Raw genomic sequence first — 20,767 nt, 5'->3', positions numbered from 1 at the left:
TGGACCTTCATCAAGGGGACCTCGGTGGCACCTTGGCAGTTCGGGATTCGAACCCGCAACCTTCCTTAACCACTAGACCAACACTCACACCTGTGTTGTTGTGTTGTCCTCTGCCATGTTTCCCGCCTTGAATACTGCATAGTGCAGCTACTAGATCTTTTATGATCCTCAGTGGCCCTGGTGCATTATGGGCCTTCTGAGGTGACCAGGTGAGAAGGAAGAGAAGCTGAACTCTGTGTTTGAGGTAATTAGAACACACTTCATGTAATACAGCAGGAGGTCCAGTGACAAAAATTCTCTCTCTTTTTACAGGCCAACCATAAAAAAGATCTCAGCCATCCCAGGTCCTCCTGTTCTCCACAAACCATCTGAGAACGCAGAGAGAACCCCCATCTTCCCGGCTAAAATCCTGTCCGATCCACCCCAACCTCAAAGATGCATACGTCCTGTATATTCTGCATGACTGTGCAGAATGGATTATAGATTATAGATTATAGTGTCATGCGGTGTGTTTGCGTGAGAGGGAATTTTTGGTGAATTTCCAGAATTTGTAAAATGATTTGATCAGTTCACACCTGCAGGTATATAGCATTTTATGAGTATATATTTGAGGCAAATTTAGTCCTATTTTAAATGAGGGCGTCTGGTAAATGCCGTAAATGTAAATGTACCTGATAACTTGTTCTGACAGCTCCATCTAGTGGCGCTTCCTTACACACACACACACACACACACACACACACACACAAACACAGTATTACAGAATCAATTGTATAGGATGAAGTTCATTCTGAATCTCATATGAGCAACAGTGTGAATCATGGACTAATGAAATGTGTTCAGACCTGAAAAACAGTGTGTGTGTGTGTGTGTGTGTGTGTGTGTGTGTGTGTGTGAAGTTGACTGTGTCAGTGCAGGATGCCACGCACCCTCATTATCGCCACAGTTTCCCAAATCAAATGGCGGCGGTCACCCAGCGGTGGGACGCTAATGAGGCAACAGGCACCGGTTCTCCACCAGTTCTCCGGTTCTGAGCCCACCACCCTAACATCCACAGACAGACAGAAAGGAGCTAATGACACCACGATGTCCTCAGGTCCTCCTCTCAGCTGAGGGTCCTCTGGTGCTGCTGCAGAACTGATAGGAAGCGAGGTGGCGCTGCTAAATTCCAGTCATGATGTGGTTTGATGAGGAATCAGCGGGGCGTCTGAGCCACCGTCTCACACTGAGAGAGTCAGACCACATCAACATGGTCAGATGAGCAGAAGAACGAGAGAGACAGACAACGAGAGGAAAACCGGCATTACTTCACTTATTAATCCTTAATCTGAATTTTGGGTGATGGAGTGTGGTGGATGGAACATTGAACATGTGACCCCTCCCAGATTAAAAACCCCGGTGTGTGGGGTCAGACCTTCTGCTCAGCTCAGTGAGATGTGATTGGTCAGGTCATTATAATGTGACACCTATCCTGGGAAGATCATTAGCGCTGCGCTATGGCGAGCGGCGGGTCGGGGCACGAATCTCCGACACGTTTTTAATTTGCGGCCCCCGAGGTGGGAATTCGCCGCTCTCGATGCCAGAACACGGACCACCCTACACCGTTACCACGGAAACACACCTGACTGGACCACTAATGTAGACTCACAACACGCAAGATGAAAATGTGTCTGTATGATGAGTGGGTGGAGCCTCATTAGACTGTGGGTGGGTCTCGTGGCTCGGCGTGGTTCCTGAATACGCCTCCCGGGTTCTACTCTCAATAAAAAGTTGTAATTATTACTACACAAAGCTGTATTCATGTTTATTATTATTTTCTCAAAATGATCCAGCAGAAAAAAAACAAGGAAAAAACTGGCTGGTGTGTAGAACCGAACAATTAATAAAAAGATCAACAAAAAGGCAGTGAAGTGATTTTGTTTGTGAAACACTGCAGCACAGCACATGATGACACGGTGAAACGTGTCCTCTGTATTTAACCATCACTCTTGGTGACAGCGTGTGGGGACGGGACCTTCATCAAGGGGACCTTCTGATTACGGGGCCGCTTCATTAACCGCTAGGCCATCACTGCCCCCCACCACTGCCCTCTATGCACAATAATATATTCAATAATAGGTGAGGTGGTCAGGTGTGAAATTGTGGATTTTTTACTTTAAACATGGCTCAACCAATCAGATGTTAGAAGTGGAACTTGCCACTTTCTAACCTCCATTAATCCAGTAAGATATCTCATTTAACACGTCCGCCACTGTAATTCAAGGCCCAGTTGCCGTAGAGATGGTTGAGTGAACGACGCCTGGTAATAATCTGCTGCCATTTCATTTTTAATCTACTGAACAATGTTGGCATTCAATTTCTACCTCTAATTGGTTCCTGGACCCCAGACACGCCTGCCACTGATTGGAGAAAGCAGGGCTACAGCAGGGCGTGGCTACAGCAGGGCGGAGCTACAGCAGCGAGAGACTCTGCCGGTGGGAGAGACTGATGCTGATTATATTATTCAGGACGTAAGACGTGTGTGTGTGATGGGATGTGTAATTGTGTATGTGTGTGTAAGTGAAATTGTGTGTGTTGGTGCTCGGTCCAGGAAGCATTTTTAATAAAGTGACCCCAGCGGACGCAGCATTATCGCTACAGACCTGCGTTACTGTCTTATAAAAGCCAGCGAGACGCCAGGCTGTGGTCATGTGACCCATCAGATGACCATTAATCAAGACCTGCAACTGTCCAAATCGTATCATCATGTGGAAGATTTTCTGTAAATGATGATCCACCTCCATCTTCTGACATGTTGGATGATGTGCGTGTGACTGCCAGCGGCAATTTGATTTGTTCATTTTCATAATAACAGGAAATTAATCATATCCCTGTAAGGAATGCCAGATATTGACCTCTGACCCTTTTGGAATAAACCAGGACATTGTCCAGCTGCTGCAGTTCCTGTGAAGACGTGTCTACATCAGATCCAGATGTAAACAGGTCTCTGATATGGAATATTAGACTCCATAAAGAGATGTTTTTATTGTAACGTGTCCCAGCAGATGGGAGGATTTATGAAGCTTCTCCCCCACACGCCGTCCTCTGGAGTCTTTTTAGAAGTGTACGTGTCTAAGTGTGTGTGTGTGTGTGTGTGTGTGTGTGTGTATGAAACACCTCCAAATGTCAAGTGTGAAATTCCCAGCGCGATGGGAGACGCCGGTGGTGAATCATCTCCCGGGTCTGGTGGATCCAGCGCGGGGGCTGGAGAACCGTGAACTTCCTCCTGTTTCCTCCTCAACAAACCAACTGTGAATTTCAAATAGAGACAAGTCAAAAACCGGCCTGCCTGCGGCCACTTTATTAGAAATACCTGCCTGCTATGGTGTTGAGTTTCAGAGAGTTGTTCAAGCAACACACACACACACACACACACGGTTCAGGCACCTTTAATGCCAGTAGAACTGGGTAAGAGAAGCTCTGCAGATCCTCCTTCCTGTAGAAAGTGCTCCGGTTGTAATAAGTCCATTTATGATGTGTGAGGGTGTGAGAGAGGGTGTTTGTATGAGTGTGTGTAAGAGTGTGTTTGTGTGTGGGTGCATATGTGTGTGAGAGTATGTATGTGTGAGTGTGTGTGAGAGTGTGTGTGTGTATGTTTGTGTGTGTTAGTGTGGATTTGTGTGTGTGTATGGTGTGTAGTTGTGGTTAGTGTATAGTGTGTGTTAGTGTGAGTATGTGGGTGTGTTAATGTGTGTGTATGTTTGTGTGTGTGTGTGTGTGTATGTGTGAGTGTATTTGTGAGTGTGCCGTGTGTGTGAGTGTATGTTTAGTGTGCGTCTGTGGGTGTGTTAATGTGTGTGTGTTTGTGTGTGTGCGAGTGTATGTTTGTGTGTGTGTTAGAGTGTGTGTGTATATGTGTGTGTGTGGTGAGTGTGTGTGTGTGTGTGTGGTGTGTGTGTGTGTGTGTGTTGAGTGTATGTGTTTGTGTGTGTGTGGGTGTGTTTGTGAGTGTGTGTGTGTTTGTGTGTGTGTTGTTGTGTGTGTGTTAGAGTGTGTGTATTGTGTGTGTGTGTGTGTGTGGTGTTAGTGTGTGTATGTGTGAGTGTATATGTGTGTGTGTGTGTGTGTGTGAGTTAGTGTGTGTATGTGTGAGTGTGTGTGTGTGTGTGTGTGTTACTCTGTAAACACGATCCAAGGTCGTGTTGGTGTCCAGGTGTTGTGGACCGTGTGAACCCGCCTGGAAACGCGCGGCGGCGGCGACGTTCCTGCAGGTCGCCGCTTCCTGCGTCGTTAATAATTCAAAGCGTTGGGCGGCTGGGGACGGTGTGTGTGTGTGTGTGTGTGTGTGTGTGTGTGTGTGTTACTGAGGTTCCCCCTTCATCATCTCCACCGGCCAACCGCGCACACACACACACACACACACACACACACCCCGTCTCTCCCTCTCTCTCCCCCCATCTCTCTCTCTCCCGGTAGGAGGGATGCTGGGAGTCTGGATCTGGACCTGGATCCTGTAGAGACGCCAGACCGACACGCACCGCGGCTGCACTGCGCTTTTCGGGGACAGAAGCGGCGGATCAGGTGAGGATTTCGCCGTTTTTCCGCGTTTCCACCGACACGGCGGCGCGTCCGGCTTTTTATTGTCGCGCAGCCCGCAGCCACATGATCCGACACCCGCGACAGCCAGGACACCCAGAACCTGCAGCTGTAGCGACTTCCCGGAGTCGCACAATGTCGGGCTGCGGCCATCAAAGTTGGAAGTTGGATGTCCGCGGGATGGACGCAGGCTGATGTGACGATGAACCTGAGAACATGAGGATCATCTGGCCACTTGACCTTTGGTGTCCTTGGTAGAAGACGTTACGGTTCTTAAATCTCCCTACAGAGCAGATACAGTGGACATATTTACTCTATTCAAATATATATACCAAACTGATTAAAATAGAGATTTTCATTATGAGAAAACAATGATTAAATGCTAATAATGTAGCAGTGACAGGTGAATCAATCAATTATAAAAACACCAGGTTCTTCTAATCATCAGATTGGAGTGTAATAAAAATATTCCAATTAAATGTTCAATCAAGAAAATGTCTATTTAGGATGTATTTGAACGAGTGGTTTTTATATTTTAAGGAGCCACGTTTAATTACTGAGCCTTCATTCAATGGGAGTTCAGTATTGAATCTAAAACACAGTGAACGAATCTGAAGCTGTTCCATAACGCGAGCTGATGAAATCAGTCATAATAGCGCTTCAATCAAAACATAGTCATGCAATGGTGACATTACATTTTAACTCATTCTTCTTTCAGTTCTCAGGCCTGAATATTTACAGGCTCTGGTAGAGAGCCTCTTTTCAGACGACTGGTGCCTGAAGAGTCTAAGAAACGTCATTTCTCTTCCCCCAGGACCTCCAGCACCTCAGCTGAATGTTATAGCCTGAGAAGAAGAGGCAGGAAAAGGAATTAAAAGCCATCATCATGAATTTTGTAATGAAACAGGCGCTGGGAGGTAAGTCATATTAAATATGATTTTAATCCGCCAAGCTGCATGTTCCCTTATTTTTTTTAAATGAAGGAGTAAAGAAGTGTATATGCAAACTGAGTGGTTTAAACACACGTAACGCTTCACATGAAGGTTTATATTAATTGTGAGACATTTTAAATGCTGTGCATGTTTATTAATGCTTGTCTGGGGTAGTGTGGATGATAACGGACAATATTTATATAAAACTGCATCGTCTCGACTCATCTGTATGGTAAAGAGGCTGCGTGTTGATTGGTGTTGCAGAGCGTTGCCAGGTTTTGCGCAGTTCAGTAGCTGCATAGACTCGCTTCAGAAAGAACCTGTTACGTGCTGTGGAAATTTTGCAGGGAAAAAAAACATTGAAATTTCAATTAATTTTATTAAAAATTTTGAAATATGCATTCTGTTTGGTGATGTACTCATTCACAGGGGGTACAATTTAGTTGATTCATGCCTTCAGGACCTCCAAACCAGAAGAGCAGTTGTTCTTTTCCACAGCACCGAGCCCTGAGCCGACAGATTTAGATTACGCCCAATTCTGAAACCCTCGTCAATACAAAATGAGCCATGACTCCACCCACGTCTACCCTATATGACCCCATCAAATCACACCAGCCCAGTTTTCAGATGGATCAGATCTCACCACCTCCTTTTATACCGGATGGTTAAGATCTTCTGGTATCCAGGTCTCAACTGATCAGTCGTGGACCTAAATAAAATTTGTCAATTGCTTTTACTGTTTCGGAACATCATATGAGAAAATGACAATAAAACAATAACAGTTACGGTTATTATTACATGTAGCTGTTACTGTACACAGCCTTTACATTAACAGCTGGAACTCCAGGGTTTAGAGTCTCTAATGAAGACGGAATGTAAATATCTCATTTACATATCTCTGGGATATATTAGGAAGATTTGTATTTAAAGCTGTTACTACGTTAATGTGCAGAAGGATGATTAGAAGGCGGAAGTGTGTGAGTTGGGTGTGAGTGTGTAATGTATGAGGTTAATCCGTCAGCATTTACTAAGCACTTCAAACACACCCAGCACACTCAGTGAGCAGAAATCCATAAAATGTGTTTAAATGCACCCATGATGGTGCACGCACACACACACACACACACACTCAACATATTTCAACTAAGCCTGAAATACACGCACACTTACACAAGACTGCAGCATCAGCACCTTGTAGGACCAGCCCTCTTGAACACACACACACACACACACAGCCATACAGCCTGAGAGAGAGAGAGCTAATGCTGTAATTGCCACACTCTTTTCCATAAAGAACACGGTGACCTCCGACTCCACACACACACACACACACACACACACACACACTTCAGAGTGATGGAGGGACTGGGGGAGGGGTGTGTGCGGGTTTCATTAGCTCTGCAGTGAGAGGGAAATGGATTGGACACCAGCGGGTCACACACACTGCCAGCCCTGAAGAACATTTCTGATCTTGGCTTTATGTATGTTGAAATGAGAACGGGAGATGGAATTAATATTCATGATATGTTTTAAAATATTTTCTTTCCAATGAATTTTTTTTTTTTACATTTTTATTGTTTTTTTATTTGAATAATCACACTCACAGAAAAAACAAAACAAAAATACAAGAACAGATAAATAGTCTGGATTAGCGTTCATATTTTTATTCTACAGTCGGAAACAGCGTTCATAATTTTGGTCTACAGTTGGAAACAGGGTTCATATTTTTAATTTACAGTCGGAAATAACGTTCATATTTTTAGTCTACAATCAGAAACAGCGTTAAAATTTTTAGTCTACAGTCAGAAACAGTGTTCATATTTTTAGTCTACAATCAAAAACAGTGTTAAAATTTTTGTCGACAATCAGAAACAACGTTAAAAATCTTTGTCGACAGTGGGAAACAGGGTTGTTATTTTTAGTCTACAGTCGGAAACAGGGTTCATATTTTTAGTTTACAGTCAGAAACAGCGTTTACATTTTTAGTCTTCAGTCATAAACAGTGTTCATATTTTTAGTCTACAATCAGAAACAGCATTAAAATTTTTAGTCAACAGTCAGAAACAGCCTTAAAAAATTTTGTCGACAGTCGGAAACAGCGTTTAAATTTTTAGACGACAGTCAGAAATAGTGTTAAACTTTTTAGTCTACAGTCAGAAACAGTGTTTATATTTTTAGTCTACAACCAGAAACAGCGTTTAAATTTTTAGTCTACACTCGGAAACAGGGTTCATATTTTTAGTTTACAGTCAGAAACAGCGTTTACATTTTTTAGTCTACAGTCATAAACAGTGTTCATATTTTTAGTCTACAATCAGAAACAGTGTTCATATTTTTAGTTTACAGTGAGAAACAGCGTTAAAATGTTTAGTCGACAGTCAGAAACAGCGTTCATATTTTTAGTCTACAGTCAGAAACAGCGTTCAAATTTTTAGTTTACAGTCAGAAACAGCATTCTTATTTTTAGTCCACAGTCAGAAACAGTGTTCAGTTTCTGAGTTTACAGTCAGAAACAGCGTTAAAAGTTTTAGTCTACAGTAGGAAACAGCGTTAAAGTTTTTAGTCGACAGTCGGAAATAGGGTTCTTATTTTTAGTCTACAGTTGGAAACAACGTTCAAATTTTTTAGTCAACAGTCGGAAACAGCATTCTTATTTTTAGTCTACAGTTGGAAACAGCATTCAGTTTCTGAGTTTACAGTCAGAAACAGTGTTCATATTTTTAGTCTACAGTCAGAAACAGCGTTCAAATTTTTAGTTTACAGTCAGAAACAGCATTCTTATTTTTAGTCGACATTCGGAAATAGGGTTCTTATTTTTAATTTACAGTCGGAAACAGCGTTCAGTTTCTGAGTTTACAGTCAGAAACAGCGTTAAAAGTTTTAGTCTACAGTAGGAAACAGCGTTAAAGTTTTTAGTCGACAGTCGGAAATAGGGTTCTTATTTTTAGTCTACAGTTGGAAACCACGTTCATATTTTTAGTCTACAGTTGGAAACAACGTTAAAGTTTTTAGTCGACAGTCGGAAATAGGGTTCATATTTTTAGTCTACAGTTGGAAACAACGTTCAAATTTTTTAGTCGACAGTCGGAAACAGCATTCTTATTTTTAGTCTACAGTTGGAAACAGCATTCAGTTTCTGAGTTTACAGTCAGAAACAGTGTTCATATTTTTAGCCTACAGTCAGAAACAGCGTTCAAATTTTTAGTTTACAGTCAGAAACAGCATTCTTATTTTTAGTCCACAGTCAGAAACAGCGTTAAAATTTTTAGTCGACAGTCAGAAATAGGGTTCTTATTTTTAGTCTACAGTTGGAAACAGCGTTCATATTTTTAGTCTACAGTCGGAAACAGGGTTCATATTTTTAAATTACAGTCGGAAACAGCATTAAAATATTTTAGTCTACAGTCAGAAACAGTGTTCATATTTTTAGTCTACATTTGGAATCAGTGTTAAAATTTTTAGTTTACAGTCGGAAAACTGTTAAAATTTTTAGTCGACAGTTGGATTAGGGTTTTATTAACAGCGTTAATTTCCTGGAATCAAATCAAATATAGGTCATTGATCAAAATGCTTACTACAACTGAGAACCTGAGGCTTATGATGTACATGGACAATGGAGTCACCGTGAAGGTGGAGCAGTTAGATAAGTGGTGCGGTGTCCTTGGTAGCGGCTGGGTGCAGTGGGACTCCGCTGGGTAAAGTGCGTCATCGTTGGCACACAGGAGGGGCGGCGGCTGCCCAGAACTCTGGGTTCCTGAGAGCTGTCCAATAGGAGCTCAGTGTCAGAGAGATGGAGGAGATTCCTCAAGGTCACCTCACACACAGACACATACAGATAGAAATTGCAAGCTCACACGCATTTCTGTTGTCTGTACAGTATGTGTTTACTGTACATTACGCGGTCTGTACGGGAACCCCAACTACTGGTCATGAAGGGGTGGCCACACACTGAGCTGGAGGTCGGTGCCATCTGCCAAATGGACACGTACATGAGCTCCGTCATAAGACCCAAAAACACTAACACACGTGTGCACAAAACAAGGTTCAATCATGTCCAGTATACACACAATATTTAAAAAAAAATATTCTTCACTGTAACACTTTACTTTCCTATTTATTATCTGCACTGCTGCTCTGTGTGGATGTGAAGTTGTTCAGTTTGGACATTATTTTAACCCAATTGTATATGGCAGAGATGACAATAAAGCTCTACTTCACACACACATACACAAACCCCTGCAATGAAACACAATCCCATTTATCAGCAGTGAAAAGTATTTTAGAACCTTATAAGGTTCTAAGGTTATGAGGTCCTTGTCCTCATAATTTAGCCAATGTGAATCCTGGCTTCACCCTTTTCATCAGGTTCCAAGGTTTTGAATTCTGAAGACCGGAAATGGTGGAGCAGTTGTATGAAAATGAAGATTTCTTGATTTCAGGCGTATCAGGCGTGGCGTCTCAGCACCATCTGCCAGGGGGAGATCCCACCTCTCCGGTGCTCAGAGGGGCGTAAAAGTACAGAAAACATCAAAACTCGCCATCGTTTCTCCTTTCCCTTGTGCCAAGCTGCTATTTTGGGTTCCTGCTGGTCTGAGGGCTGTTTGGAATGGGATTACTGGGAGGCGGTTTGTGTTGTGGAGATCTGAAGGCCGGTAATGATCTGTCAACTGGAGTTACGAGGCGAAACCGACAAGAAAAGAGCAGCGTCTCACTTCACTACCTGATGCGGCGGCTGCAGAGTCTCTGATCACCTTCAGAGAACAGGAAGAAGAGAAGCTCTCAGACGTTCTGGATACTTCATAGCTCTGATGAAATCTTGCTGAGTGGGTGATGGGCGTGGCCAGCAGGGTGTGAGCACCTCTTTTCCAATTCAGACTCCATTATTTTCACGTGGAGAGAACTTTGGGGAGATGCTCCTCTGACTGCCTGCAGGAAGTGAACAGTGAAAAACAACAACAGGCCCTCTGAGGTTCCATCTTTTTAGATGTTAACCCTTTCATCTCTTTATCTGTGCTGCAGCACAGCTTAAAAATAAATGGTGTAAGTCGCTATAAATCTGTTTTAATCTGTTTATTCTGCTCCAAACTTTCTGAGTAAATTGCTGCTCTATTTAAGTTCTACAAGCTGAAATAACCATTAATTTATAAATTCAGCTAATTTTCTATTTCCTATTTTCCTTTTAGGCTTATTGCAAAAATAATGAATAATTGAGCTCAGAAATTGCTTTGTTTTGTAAAGGTTGAACATTTTGACTGTAAAATATCGAAGGAACCCCTGTATATGTATATCTATCAACCAATCCTTATTTATATGGCATTTTTTACAGTGCCTAACAAATAGAACAGTGCTCATTATGTATACATGATACATACATATTTACATACATACTTACATACATACACACAGTGCATCACATTTCCCATATTTTTTTATGTTACAGCCTTATTCCAAAATGGATTAAATCGTTTTTTCCTGAGAATTCTACACACAACACCCCATAATGACAATGTTCAAAAATGTTTACTTGAGGTTTTAACAGACCACCAGGAGCTGGCCAGTCGCCTAAACTAAGCAATCAGGGGAGAAGGACCTTAGTCAGGGAGGTGACCAAGAACCCAATGGTCACTCTGTCACAGCTAAAGAGGTTATCTGTGGACAGAGGAGAACCTTCCAGAACAACAAACATCTCTGCAGCAATCCACCAATCAGGCCCTTATGGTAGAGTAGCCAGATAGAAGCCACATGGCAACACGTCTGGAGTTGAATAGCTTTCAGACCATGAGAAACAAAATTCTATGGTCTAATAGACAAAGATTGAACTCTTTGATATGAATGCCAGGTGACACATTTGGAGGAAACCAGGCTCTGTTCCTCACCAGGCCAAAACCATCCCTACAGTGAAGCATGGTGGTGGCAGCATCATGCTGGGGGGATGTTTCTCAGCTGCAGGAATTGGGAGACTAGTCAGGATAGAGGGAAAGATCCTGCATGGAAACCTGCTCCAGAGTGACAACGACCCTAAGCACACATCTCTGGAGAGATCTTACAATATCTGTGAACCAACAGTTTCCATACAACCTGATGCCGTTTGAGAGGTGCTGCAAAGAGGCTGCTAAAAGTGCATCGACAAGGTACTGAGCAAAGGCCGTAAATACTTATGTACATTCGATTTCTCTGTTGTTCTTTTTTCAACATTGTCAGTATGGGGGGTTGTGTGTAGAATTCTGAGTGTGTGTGTGTGTGTGTAGTAGCAGTAAAGGTCAAACATCTCCAGAATAGAAAAGAGCTTTACATACAACATACACACACAATCTGAAGCACATATTCTCCCACAGTAAAGACCCAGATTCCACTGCAGCCCTTTTTTTGTTCCTGCGTATCAGAGCTGTGCAGCACACAGAGGTCACAAACACACACCACACACTCCCTCTGGACGTCCAGATAACCAGTGAGGCATGATGGCAGCTGTGAAAAGGCCAGAAAGCAGAAGAAAAGGCTCAATAACCATCAAACAATAATGAAAGGCATTGTGGGTATTCAGGTACACACGTTCACAGTGGGCTGCCCATGACCAGGAGATGCATTCCCTATTTATACATCCATGGAATCCATTGTGTAAAAAATGACTCTGATTGATGGCATGTGGTCCAGGGAGGAGCCTTCTGGGTAATTATCCATCTCAGCGATACACCTCTACTAGCAAGCTTGTGGGTTTGGGACCAGCCTTGTGTAGGTTCAGCTAATGCAATAAAAAATTTTAAAATTATAGTGGTCCTCCAGTTGACCGCTGGGGACCTTCAGACACATCAAAATCAAATAAGCCTGTGTTGGCATCTTCCAGGGTGTTAGCATCCTCCACATATTGTAGATATGTAATTAACATATTACTTAACTGGTTGGATCAAAGAAAATCTTGCATGGTCAGAGCAGTTTAGGGGGACAGACAAAATATCAGGCAATTTGTATTAATGTTGGATGTAAATCCGTAAAAAGAACTCAAAGAGAAGCTCTTAGTAATAAAAATACGGATGCCTCCATTCTCCTGAGGATGAATGCATCTTCTTGAAGTAATTGCTTTTTGTACGCTATGCTTGAAATATATTTACAGAATGCTGAGCGCGATTTTTGATGTTAATTCTTACAACAAAGAAACAATTTGGGGGCCAAATTGTCCCAAAAACTGGGAAGGTGTCCAGGTCCAGAGTGTAAGATTTGGTGGTCAAGGGAAAAGTGGATGGATGGAAAAGAGAGACAGAGCGACTGGGCTGAGATAGAAAGGAGAAAAAATCCATCATAAAAATAAACTAATTTCATCATAAACTTAACCCTTAATAATGAACTTAACTGGAGACACTCAAGGTTCACAATAAGCACAGCAGACGCTCACACAGATAGTGTCAGTTTCACCATGAAGCATAAAGGTTTATTTTCCAAGTGAGCGGAACATAATGTAGATACACACACACACACACACACAGCATCAGCTGCAGCCACTATCAGTTTCACCCTGCAGGATAGAGATTACTTTTCTAAGTGAGTGAACCGCTACACATAATGGCAGTGTACACAGATGGGTGTGTTGTGTGTGTGTGTGTGTGTGTGAGAGAGAGAGAGACAGAGAGAGAGACTGCAGGGCATTGGCCTAATCTGTATAGGTCAGCAAACATTTAACAGATTAGCCACAATGCTTTGGTTTTGGGCAAGTGACTCAAACTTGACACTAACACACACTGAGGTCCTCAAACTGCAGTTCACACCACACACACAGCCTATGGTGACGTGGAAAAGGTCTTCAGAGACAGCAGAGAATCTCTCTCTCACTGTCCTTCAGGCAGCAGGACAGATGTCCAAATCTCCACACATCACCATTCACACGATCCTCAGATATACATCACCTCTACTCATACTGCTCAGACGTGGAAGATGTTCTGCTCATCTTGAAATGAAGGATGACCATTTACTCCTGTCAAAAGGGAAGCCCCTCCCACTAAACCGAACAAGATCGTCCACTCATGGTCATTCAGAGAGTGTGATGTATGTGTGTGAAAGTGAAGTCATTTTCATTGCAGCACAGCACACAGTGTCACAGTGAAACGTGTCCTCTGTATTTAAACATCACCCTTGGTGAGTAGTGGGCACCATGACAGGCGCCCGGGGAGCAGCGTGTGGGGACTGGACCTTCATCCAGATGACCTCAGAACCAGCAACCTTCTGATTCCTTAACCGCTAGGCCACCACTGCCCCCGGTGTGTGTCATTCATCCACTCAATTAAAAGTGAATTTACACTCATAATTAATAATGCATATTTCATTATCCTCATTAGAATAACATCTAAAATGTCATCTGTCTCTGCATCTTCCGAGTTCTGCTTTTCTCTGCTGTCCGGCTGTTCAGGGCGGGGGTGGAGTCTACAGGAGAACAGAATCGGGGTCACTGTTAGCAACCAGACACAAAAAAATGCTGCTTTAGCTCCCGGGCAAGAGCACTCTAAATCCTGCCGCTTCCCTGGAGGACTGCACAGAAAGTCAAAGTGAAAGAGAGATGAGAGCGAGTGGAGATCACAGTGTTTGGACTGGATGATTCATTCCTTCTGTTCTCTATGGCGACCTTCAGCTCAGTAGTGGAGAGTAACGACCTTCACACACAGAGAAAGAGCAGAATTACACACAACATGTCCTCTACACAGACCTCAGACAAGGACAGACAGAGTAAAGGGAATGTCCTCAACACATCCTCCTGTACTATACTCCTCTACACAGACCACAGACGAGAACAGACTGAGTAAGGGGAATGTCCTCAACACGTCCTCCTGTACTATACTCCTCTACACGGACCTCAGACGAGAACAGACTGAGTAAAGGGAATGTCCTCAACACGTCCTCCGGTACTATAATCCTCTACACAGACCTCAGACGAGAACAGACTGAGTAAAGGGAATGTCCTCAACATGTCCTCCTGTACTATAATCCTCTACACGGACCTCAGACGAGAACAGACTGAGTAAAGGGAATGTCCTCAACATGTCCTCCTGTACTATAATCCTCTACACGGACCTCAGACGAGAACAGACTGAGTAAAGGGAATGTCCTCAACACGTCCTCCGGTACTATAATCCTCTACACAGACCTCAGACGAGAACAGACTGAGTAAAGGGAATGTCCTCAACATGTCCTCCTGTACTATAATCCTCTACACGGACCTCAGACGAGAACAGACTGAGTAAAGGGAATGTCCTCAACATGTCCTCCTGTACTATAATCCTCTACACGGACCTCAGACGAGAACAGACTGAGTAAAGGGAATGTCCTCAACACGTCCTCCTGTACTCTACTCCTCTACACAGACCACAGACGAGTACAGACTGAGTAAAGGGAATGTCCTCAACATGTCCTCTGGTACTATAATCCTCTACACAGACCTCAGACGAGGACAGACAGAGTAAAGGGAATGTCCTCAACACGTCCTCCAGTACTATAGTCCTCTACACAGACCTCAGAAGAGGACAGACTGAGTAAAGGGAATGTCCTCAACATGTCCTCTGGTACTATAATCCTCTACACAGACCACAGACGAGTACAGACTGAGTAAAGGGAATGTCCTCAACATGTCCTCTGGTACTATAATCCTCTACACAGACCTCAAACGAGTACAGACTGAGTAAAGGGATTGTCCAACACGTCCTCCTGTTCTATACTCCTCTACACAGACCTCAAACGAGTACAGAATGAGTACAGTGATGTCTTCAACACGTCCTCATCTACTATACATCCTCCTCCTGTTCTATACTCCTCTATACAGACCTTAGATGAGTACAGACTTGGCACATTCATCATTCATGGGTAGTACAGACAGATCTCAGGACAGTACTCATTTAAAGTGTCTTTCTAGGTACAGTGTACACTTTTCCAGAGAGGGTGGTCATGTGAGATACCTTTTATCATGAAACCAGGAACTACCAAAAAAACTACAACGTCATGATTGTCACATGACCTTAAAGGAATATTTCTGTAGTCCAAACATGCTGACCATAACACAGGTGTGGCTACCACTGCTGAGTCTCCAGTATGTGAAACATCCGTCCATTCATCTACTACAGTCTACATGCTGACTGTGTTAAAGTCCTGCGTGCACCGTCTCTGTCTCTTCCGTCCGGAACTTTCCAGCCGCCGATTATCCCAACGTGGAGCAGATCTTCCATATTCATGAGCAGCTGCTGCAGGAAACCAGGGAATTTAAATCCTTTCTTATGAGATAATTTGTCCACTTTCTTTAGAGACTATTAGGAGAAATGACAGTGGTGGCCTGGACAAGTGGGCAGTGGTGGCCTAGCGGTTAAGGAAGCGGCCCCCGTAATCAGAAGGTTGCCGGTTCGAATCCCGATCTGCCAAGGTGCCACTGAGGTGCCACTGAGCAAAGCGCCGTCCCCACACACTGCTCCCCGGGCGCCTGTCATGGCTGCCCACTGCTCACTCAGGGTGATGGGTTAAATGCAGAGAACAAATTTCACTGTGTGCACCGTGTGCTGTGCTGCTGTGTAGCACTTTTTTCTGTAGTTCTGTGTAAACTGATATAATGTATATTTACGGCCAGATTCTGTAGTTCTTTTAAACGTTTGAATGAGTGTGTTGTACATACACACTACAACATTGTGTGTATTGACGTAGAACGTATTACGTGATTGGATGGTGGTATATGTGGGTGGTGGGCGTGGTCTACGATCAACATTTACAGCATCATTAATGCACTGTTTACGTATCAGCTGCCTCCGTCGCCAAGTTTTAACTCGGAGTCCAAGTCACTCGTCCAGATACCGACTTTATCATTCTCACCCTCTCACCCCCCACCCACACGCAGCACCTTCTAATGCGACGATGATGAAGAAATGTCTGCATGCGCTCCTGCTAATTAGCTGCGGTAGCAACGTGTTGCTGAGGTCTGGGCTCATTAGTGGGTTGGAGGTGGGTGGATGAATGCGTTAAACTACAGACAAATCATAAACAGGAAAAGCAGGAGAGAATGTTCTAGACTAGTCGCCCAGCAGGATCTGTGGGCAGATTTCAAATTAGTGTTAAATATTTGCAGTTCAAGGGTGGATGCAAGATTTACTGATGTGACATCAGCAGTTTCTCACAGAGCTCCACCCACATCCATCATAAACAGGGCTGGATGGGGCAGGGAGGGATGAACTGGGCTCCTCTTTCTAATGACTATTGATTTCTGGGTTTAATATACGACCTGGTGATGACAGAAAACACACACACACACACACACACACACCTCCCATCTGATTCCTTTTCTGTATACGTGTGCGTTTGTTTAGTCATCTCTAGCTGCACAGGTGTGTGTTCTGCTGCAGAAGTAAAATCTGAGGACTGTGAATTCATTTTCAGGTTCTGCTGAAACATGTGGACTGAGTGGAAATGAGTGAATGTGAGGATGAAGATGCTGGCCATGTAATGGGATATGACGTGGTCCTCCTGACCTGAGACCTTCTCACACACTGTGTTCAGGAGAAGTCTTCCACTGATCTCGCGTTTTCTGAACAGGGGCCACCAAAGACATGGGGAAGATGCTGGGAGGAGAGGAAGAGAAGGATCCTGACGCGGAGAGGAAAGAGGAGGAGAGGCAGGAGGCGCTACGGCAGCAGGAGGAGGAGCGGAAGGCAAAATATGCCCGGATGGAGGCAGAGCGAGAGTCCGTCCGCCAGGGCATCAGAGACAAGGTGAGGAAAGAAGCGAGGAGTCGTGACCTTTGACCTGTGGCCCTACTCATGCGTCTTATTAAACTTGGTTTCAGTACGGCATCAAGAAGAAGGAAGAGAAGGAGGCAGAGGCTCAGGCTGCAATGGAGCAGGCGTCTGAGGGCTCGCTGACCCGCCCCAAGAAGGCGGTGCCAACCGGGTGTGGCAACGACGACGAAGAGGAAGAAGGCATCATGGACACGGTGATGAAGTTCCTGCCGGGTCCGCTGGCAGACATGTTCAACAAAAAGTAACGCCTGGGTTACTTAGCAACCATCTAATTAACATAATATTTACATAACCACCACGCCCCAAAGCTCACCAACTTCACTACATTTATGGTGATGGTATCAGCCACCACACCGTAACATTTATCTTCAACTGAGTATTTCCTGAGAAAAATTCAAAGCCAAAATGTCCCTGGTGCTCAAGTCTGAATTCAGACTGAGACCAGTGAGAAATTAATTATGATCTTTTCTGATTACTCTCAAATCTAATATATATATATATTAGAATTATAATTTGAGGGAGTGGTCTATTATTAAAAGTTTTATGGTATACTATACTATATATTATTTTGCAATATGACACAATGTTTTATTTGTATCCCAAAATATGACACAAATGTCAGGTTTGTCAGACTCCAGTCGAAAACTCATTCATGCTGCAAATCATTTTTTTGTAAATATCTTGAGTATCGTAATATATTATTATTATGATATATAAAAGAACAAAGATTAAAAGCCATAATTTTGACTTGGAAAATTCTCCAAATCATAAACACGTTTGGAAGGTTTGTTGTTTTCTTTTTTTACTGATATCATCACACAAAAATATTATCAACTGTCAGTGTTAAAATGTTATAATCACTGCACATGAATCCATAAAGAAGAACCCGGTAATGGTGAACATTTCTCCACAGCATGTATGTGCAATTGTAAGTTATTGCAGTATGATGTGTGTGAAATCATTTGTTTTTTAGGATGAAATACATGAATATTTAAGGCAATAATTCTTGATTTTTTTGGTCTAGATGCCGTTCTTATTTGCTCATTGTGAGTTATAAAGCTAGCGTGCACCTGTTACATTTTCTAGACATTTTACATTCACAGTTTTGAGTGATCTTTTACATTTTATAATATAACATTTGAATATTGATTCTGATAATTAACTGCCAAACAAAAGGTTGAGAGAAATGAATGTTTGTTTATTGGTTATATTCTGCCAGTTGTAGTGTCCCCATCATAGTTATCGTAAAACTCTTACTGTTGCTGTGGAAAACTCACAGCCAATCAAAACCAAGCAGTTGGTCTCTGATTGGCCGGTGCCTTGTTAGGTTACTGAGAGTAAATCCATTGGAGCTACAGGCCAGGGTATTTGTGGTAATGTAGCTGTAAATATTAGCTGTGCATGATTTACTAAACTCAACTAAAGGCTTCATTTTAATGGTGCCAAGCAACATTAATTCTTGACACAGGAGACATGATCACGAGCTGGCCGGTTCCCACTGGCTCAGGGTTCTCCTGTTCTTGATGTGGAGAACATGTCGCCTGCATAGCACCAGGAAAATAAAACCTGAAACGCGGTCAGACAGCGACAAACGTGCAATATTCGTTTTTCAAATGAAGTTGTTGTGTGTTGCTGCAAAATCAGCACAAACAGACAATCTTCATTTCTACGTGTTCATCTTAACTTGTGTGTGTGTGCGTGTATGTCTGTTTTACCAGACTGAAAAATGTATTTTCCTTTATTTTCATGTCATTCTTTGCAGTTTGGTAATTTTATGCACTTTTCAGTTTTGAGAATTTGACCATTATTGCTTTCATTTTGATGGTTGGCCAAATAGTCATAAATCTAAAATTTCCAGAAGTAAAATATTTTTACACTGCTCAGTGCGTGGATATCCACAGCTACAGGCTGCCATATTATAAACATTCCATTCAGAGAACATTCCAGAAACGGATTCTGGAATACAGCTGGTCCAAAAGAAGCAGCTGCTGCCAACCACCCAAAAATATTCGATAACGGTGAATATTTGACTGTTCAGCACATTATTCTATACAGACCCCGCCTTACAGATAATGTTAAAGCACACATCCAGATCGACATCATTTCTATCAGCAGTCACTGGTTAAATGCCATGATAACCATTCTTAACCAGGACGACTGGCCCAACACACTGCCTCTCATTTACAGTTAGTTGCCCATAATCTACATAATCCTGAATAGAAGCTACAAGCTAGCCAGTACTGATTTCGCCTTTAAAGAACTGAATATGAATGATTTTCTACTTGCTCTTAGCGTTTATGTTTTTAACAAGCTGATTTCACTAAGAAGTAAGATATCTGATCGACATGGTGACCCCAGAACCACACTGGCGGGTCAGCATGGTGATACGTTGACTTTATTGTAGGATCAGCGGTAGGAGAAGTGAATAGAAAATCGCTGTCGCTCTTTTTTGAACTGCTTCTTCAACGTGGATTTAATGGCTGTATTTAATGTCTTCTTCTCTGCATCGTCTTCCTGCGTGTTTCCTCCTTCTGATCCAGGCTGTGGTGTGTTTCTGTCTGTAGGTTTTTTCTGTCGTCTGGTGAATGTATTCAGAGATTTGTGTTCTTTATTTATTTCTTCTCACCCCTCTCTCTGGTTCTCTTTTGTGTGCATGCATACACTGTGTGTCGTATTTCAGTGTCCTTTTGTGTGATCACTGCATGATTACAGATTTGAGACTGTATCACACCCTGAGAGGGAAAAAACATGGAAATCACAGAGAATAAAGTGATTTCTTACGGACGCTGTCTCCATAGTCATTTTTCTGCTCCTCTCCAGAGCAAATAACGTCCATTAGGAAAGTACTGTACAACACAATTATTATCAGTGCTTATCTACAACTGCTCCCATGTGTTCACATGCATCATATGACTGTACAATGCTCCACATTTTCTAATAAATTAGGAATGACTTGACTGTTAACCATCTTGAAACTGTGTAATATGGCAGTTTTCCTTTCAGCAGTACTAAAAACTGACTACTGCTACTACTACTAATACATAACTCTTTTCATATTAATTTAATACAGATAAGATAATAACAGCCACCACAATGTCATACAGTTATAAACCACTCATAAATCAAATATTTACCATTCACGGTTGGTTGGGGTTCCTCCGCCCTTCTCACCTCGGACCCCTGACAGCCGACATGCTTCTCCAGCAGACCGCCTTTCATGATACGGTGATAACCAACTTTTAATCACTTAACCTCTCCTCCATCTTGGTTTCAGCGTCACTTCAACACTTCACGCAACAATGCATCACAGCTAAACTGAACTTTGACTGTGGTGTGCATAGAAGAAGCTTTATATGCCAATAATTATATTAACATTTATCTGAAATGCCTTTGTTCTTCTGACATCACTTTACTTCATAATGGAGTACACTGACTAGCAATAGAAATATTGTCAAAATTTGTCCCTTTAATTTATAAAGGCACTTTAACCCTTTAGTGACAACCTTTGGT

The 20,767-nt window shown here is 42.8% G+C and overlaps 1 protein-coding gene across 1 annotated transcript; it reads left to right on the top strand.

The window, feature by feature from the left end:
• The first annotated feature begins 4,362 nt into the window (after positions 1-4,362).
• Positions 4,363-20,041, top strand: LOC114782485 (complexin-1-like). Its single transcript, XM_028968378.1, has 4 exons — positions 4,363-4,560; positions 5,390-5,492; positions 17,055-17,230; positions 17,305-20,041. The coding sequence occupies exons 2-4, from the start codon at positions 5,462-5,464 to the stop codon at positions 17,500-17,502; spliced, it is 405 nt and encodes a 134-aa protein (XP_028824211.1). The 5' UTR covers positions 4,363-4,560; positions 5,390-5,461; the 3' UTR covers positions 17,503-20,041.
• The last annotated feature ends 726 nt before the right edge of the window (positions 20,042-20,767 follow it).

Source organism: Denticeps clupeoides, unplaced genomic scaffold (assembly GCF_900700375.1).
Source record: "Denticeps clupeoides unplaced genomic scaffold, fDenClu1.1, whole genome shotgun sequence".
Classification (NCBI taxonomy): Eukaryota; Metazoa; Chordata; class Actinopteri; order Clupeiformes; family Denticipitidae; genus Denticeps; species Denticeps clupeoides.
Note: the sequence above shows the minus strand (reverse complement) of the source record. Positions and strands in the feature narration are given on the sequence as shown.

Coding starts and splice junctions, on each gene's coding strand:
- LOC114782485 (XM_028968378.1), top strand. CDS start 5,462: ATGAATTTTGTAATGAAACAGGCGCTGGGAG. Junction 5,493..17,054: donor AATGAAACAGGCGCTGGGAG/GTAAGTCATATT, acceptor TTTTCTGAACAG/GGGCCACCAAAGACATGGGG. Junction 17,231..17,304: donor GCCAGGGCATCAGAGACAAG/GTGAGGAAAGAA, acceptor ACTTGGTTTCAG/TACGGCATCAAGAAGAAGGA.